Genomic DNA, 3,458 nt, shown 5'->3' with positions numbered 1-3,458 from the left:
GGTTTGTGAAGTTCGTGGGTGTGCTGGTCAGCATGCAGAGCCCTGTACCACGGTGTTGGCTGCTTCTCTGTAGTGGTTCCAGGGGTTGCCTGTTCCTCACCCAGGCCCTGATGGCTTGGTGCTTGCTGTTGCTGGTTGGGCTTGCTGGTTTTTGGGATGGAGCTGGGGCAACTCTGCTGGATGGTAACCCACTGTGCAAACCAGAGAGAGGCTCAGTGGAGATTTGCCCTTCTCAAGGAAGGGAGTTCAGGGGAGTGCTGAGTCCTTTCTCACCCTGAAAATCACAAGTGGACGTACTGATGGCACCATCACCAGTGCTGGGGCCAAGCCCTCTGGATCTGCTCCCTCCAGTCACTAGGAGGAGCTGAAGATTGCGTGTTGCAGCAGCCCGGGCACTCCCATGCCTCCAAATGGGACTGCACAAGCTCTGGAGGACAGACTGCAGGGAGCCACGCTGGACTGCCCATCTGGGACCGGGTGGGAAGGGAAAGAAGACAAAATGTCCTTTTCATCTCAGGCTCCCAGTGGGAGAAAAGCCAGCCCTATGGTGGGTTTCCCAAGGAGAGATTTGCAGGTCCTTGTTGGCAGTGGGGCTGGGAGTGCACACGGGAAAGGCTCTGTGGGCTGCAGGAGGGGCAGTGGGTGAGATAAGGACAGGACTTGTTTTGGAGGGAGACTTTGCAGAGCTAAGGGCATCGAAGCTGTGGGGTCAGAAATGTGACCAGATCTTCCAGTACCTCAGCTCCCCAAGCTCTGGTTGCTTCTCCTCTCAATCATGTCCCTGGGGTCTCTTCTGTCACCAGTCAGCCAGCGAGTCCCTGGGGAATGTTGTCATTTCCAACACTGTTCTCTTGGATAATTCCCAGAAAACTTTGTTCTGAGCTTAAAAACACAGTGCCCAGAGCAGCACAGCTGCCTGCGCGCTCTGGTCAGAGAGACTTTTTCACTTCTTAACTAACCATCAAGGATCCACAGTGATCACATTGGTGTGTGAACAGATAAACCACTGAAAACAGGAGTGGAAAAGGAAAGATGAGTTGGAGGGGGTTGTTATTACCATGATACGATGGAGTAGGAAATCAGGCTGTGCAGTGATGGGACAGGACTGTCTTCCAGCTCCCGCCCTGTCTGGAGAACACAGATCCAGTCTGATGCCACCCCGGCCATAAAATGTCCAAAGGTCATGTCTGAGAGGTGTCCTGGATTTGTTTGCTTATGATAGGACAAGAGGGAAGGAGAAGAGGAATTTGTACTGTAGAGGTGGGAACAGCCTTGTCTTGGTTTTATATTGGTTTTGGTTTTGTCTTTAAAACTTTGGGTCTTATTTAAACTCCAAAAGCAGCTCAGCCTTGACCTAAGCAGTATGATGTAAGTCGGTGCAGGGATGAGGCCACAGAGGGAGGAGGAACATGGAGCTCAGCTGGCCTGTTTCTTCAGTGGACATCTTACCCTAGAGCAGCATATGCTCAGCTCTCTTGTAGCCACTTGTGTTGAGTTCCATTTGGGCACCAGGTGCAGCTGGGCTCCCCTGCAGCCTCTGCTCACCTGTGTCTCCCTGTTTCTCTTGCCCCCAGGTGTCAGCAGTGCCAACTGTGCTGGCTATGAAGAATGGAGACGTTGTGGATAAGTTTGTGGGGATAAAGGATGAGGATCAGCTGGAGGCCTTCCTCAAGAAACTCATTGGAGCCTGAAGTAAAAGGATGGCTGTACCTCTGCCTCTGGACACATCCACATTGTGCATTCCTTGCCTGGGAGAGCTGAGGGCAGGTCATCTGCCTGCCTTGTACAACCTGGGGGTTTCTTCTGGTTTCGGGTTTTTAGGAGATGGACAGTGTTGTAACCCTTCCCTCCCTCTCCCCCTTCTCATGAGCAGCAGTAGTTGTAAAGGGCACTGAGGAGTGGGGCTGCTTATTCTCGAAATGGGGAATGCAGCTGGAATTAGGAGCCTGTGTTTATCAGCAGGAGCTGATGTGCAGAGCTGCTGCTGCTGCTGCTGAGTTAAGAGGAGGAATGTTTTTCTCTTTGCCTCACATCTGATAGCCCAGAGCAGAGGGCAGCTACTCCCTGGAAGATGATGGTACATACCTGCCCTGGGTGGGTTCGTTTAAAGCTGAGAATGTCTCTGCCTTGTCTGTGAAGCTTGTCTCTTTGGTCCTCTGTCCTTGTGTTGCTGGGACCGGTACAACTCCTCCACAAATCCATGGGGTCCCATCATGATTTTATAAGATAAAATAGGGAGTAGTATTTTATGGATCTCCTTTTGTATGTCTGCAATAGAGAACTTTATTGGTCACTGCTGTCTAGCTGGAGAATAAAACCTGATTCTCAGATATCACGGGGAAGTCCGTTGTCTGTCCAGAGAGGTGAGAGTGTCAGCAACAGAGTGGCTGGTTCCTAACAGTGGGTTGGGAGAGTGCAGGTTATGACTTGATCCCTACTAAAAGGTAATGTGCCAAAAAACAAAGTAGGGAATTACTTTCATGGGGCTTTCTGTGCTGCTGCTAGGACCCCCTTTGTGTGCTGCCAGATCCGGGGCACCAGAGGGAGGACTTGCCTCTTGTGCACAGAGGTATAGCAGCACGCAAGGAACCTGAGCTGTGCTCTCTCCCCCCTGTGATTTTGTCACTCCTTTCCTGCCTGTGGAGCCTGAGAGCCTCCCTCTCCCTTTGTGAATGATTAAATCTGCTCACACAGGTGAGTCCTGCCCAAAGGCAGGTTTGTAACTTCATTTGCCTTGACCTTTAGACTGAGGGTGCCAGTTGTGTACTGCCATCGAAAGCAGCCTTCAGCCCTTCCCACCTCTTCCTCCTCCTCCTTCTCCTCATGTACAGCTGTTTCCACTCAAACTGGCTTCTGAGTGTTCCCAGCCTCCTCCTGTGCTTGTGGGCAGAGTACAGCACCAGCACTGGTGCCTACTGTAATGCTTAATTCTCGTTTGCTTATCTAAACTGCATGAGAACATTGTAAGTGCTTAATAACCATGTACAAGCTGGGGTTTTTTGTTTGGTTTTTTTTTTCTCCACAGCTTTTTTTTCCTTCCGTCACTCTTAAATCTGCTTTGACTCTGCTCCATTTTACCTCCCTGGCATACAAGCGGCGAGGCAATTTTGTCTGCACCTTTGCAATAAAAATTTAAGACTTTTGAAGGAGCAGGGGAGTGGTGATCCAAGTCCTGCTGCAACTGCAGAGCTGCTTGCATCACTGGTCCCACCTGCTTCGACCACACTTGGGGCCTGGGCACCAGCACAAGGTGGTGCTGGTCCCCTGAGATGTGTGCCTCCCCATCCAGGCTGGCTGATGTCACCCCTGGCATGCTGCTAGAGGTGATGTCACTTGGATGTAATTTGGTAAAGAACAAGGTCAGTTACAGTCAACAAAACCCAGCATTTCATTTTATTGCAGAGACCACAGAAGCTATGCTGTTCATGTCCTCCTCGTGTCTCAGGCCAGGTTTCCCC

General features: G+C 51.0%; 1 protein-coding gene across 1 annotated transcript in view; it reads left to right on the top strand.

Moving 5' to 3' along the window:
• Window positions 1-2,325, top strand: part of TXN2 (thioredoxin 2) — a 7,695-nt gene extending 5,370 nt beyond the window's left edge. Inside the window, exon 3 of the mRNA XM_009075978.1 lies at window positions 1,575-2,325. Within this exon, the coding sequence (XP_009074226.1) occupies window positions 1,575-1,691 (117 nt within the window). The 3' untranslated portion in view covers window positions 1,692-2,325. The remainder of the gene's footprint in view (window positions 1-1,574) is intronic.
• The last annotated feature ends 1,133 nt before the right edge of the window (window positions 2,326-3,458 follow it).

The sequence above is a fragment of the Acanthisitta chloris genome, unplaced genomic scaffold, assembly GCF_000695815.1.
Source record: "Acanthisitta chloris isolate BGI_N310 unplaced genomic scaffold, ASM69581v1 scaffold37935, whole genome shotgun sequence".
NCBI classification, from domain to species: domain Eukaryota; kingdom Metazoa; phylum Chordata; class Aves; order Passeriformes; family Acanthisittidae; genus Acanthisitta; species Acanthisitta chloris.
Note: the sequence above shows the minus strand (reverse complement) of the source record. Positions and strands in the feature narration are given on the sequence as shown.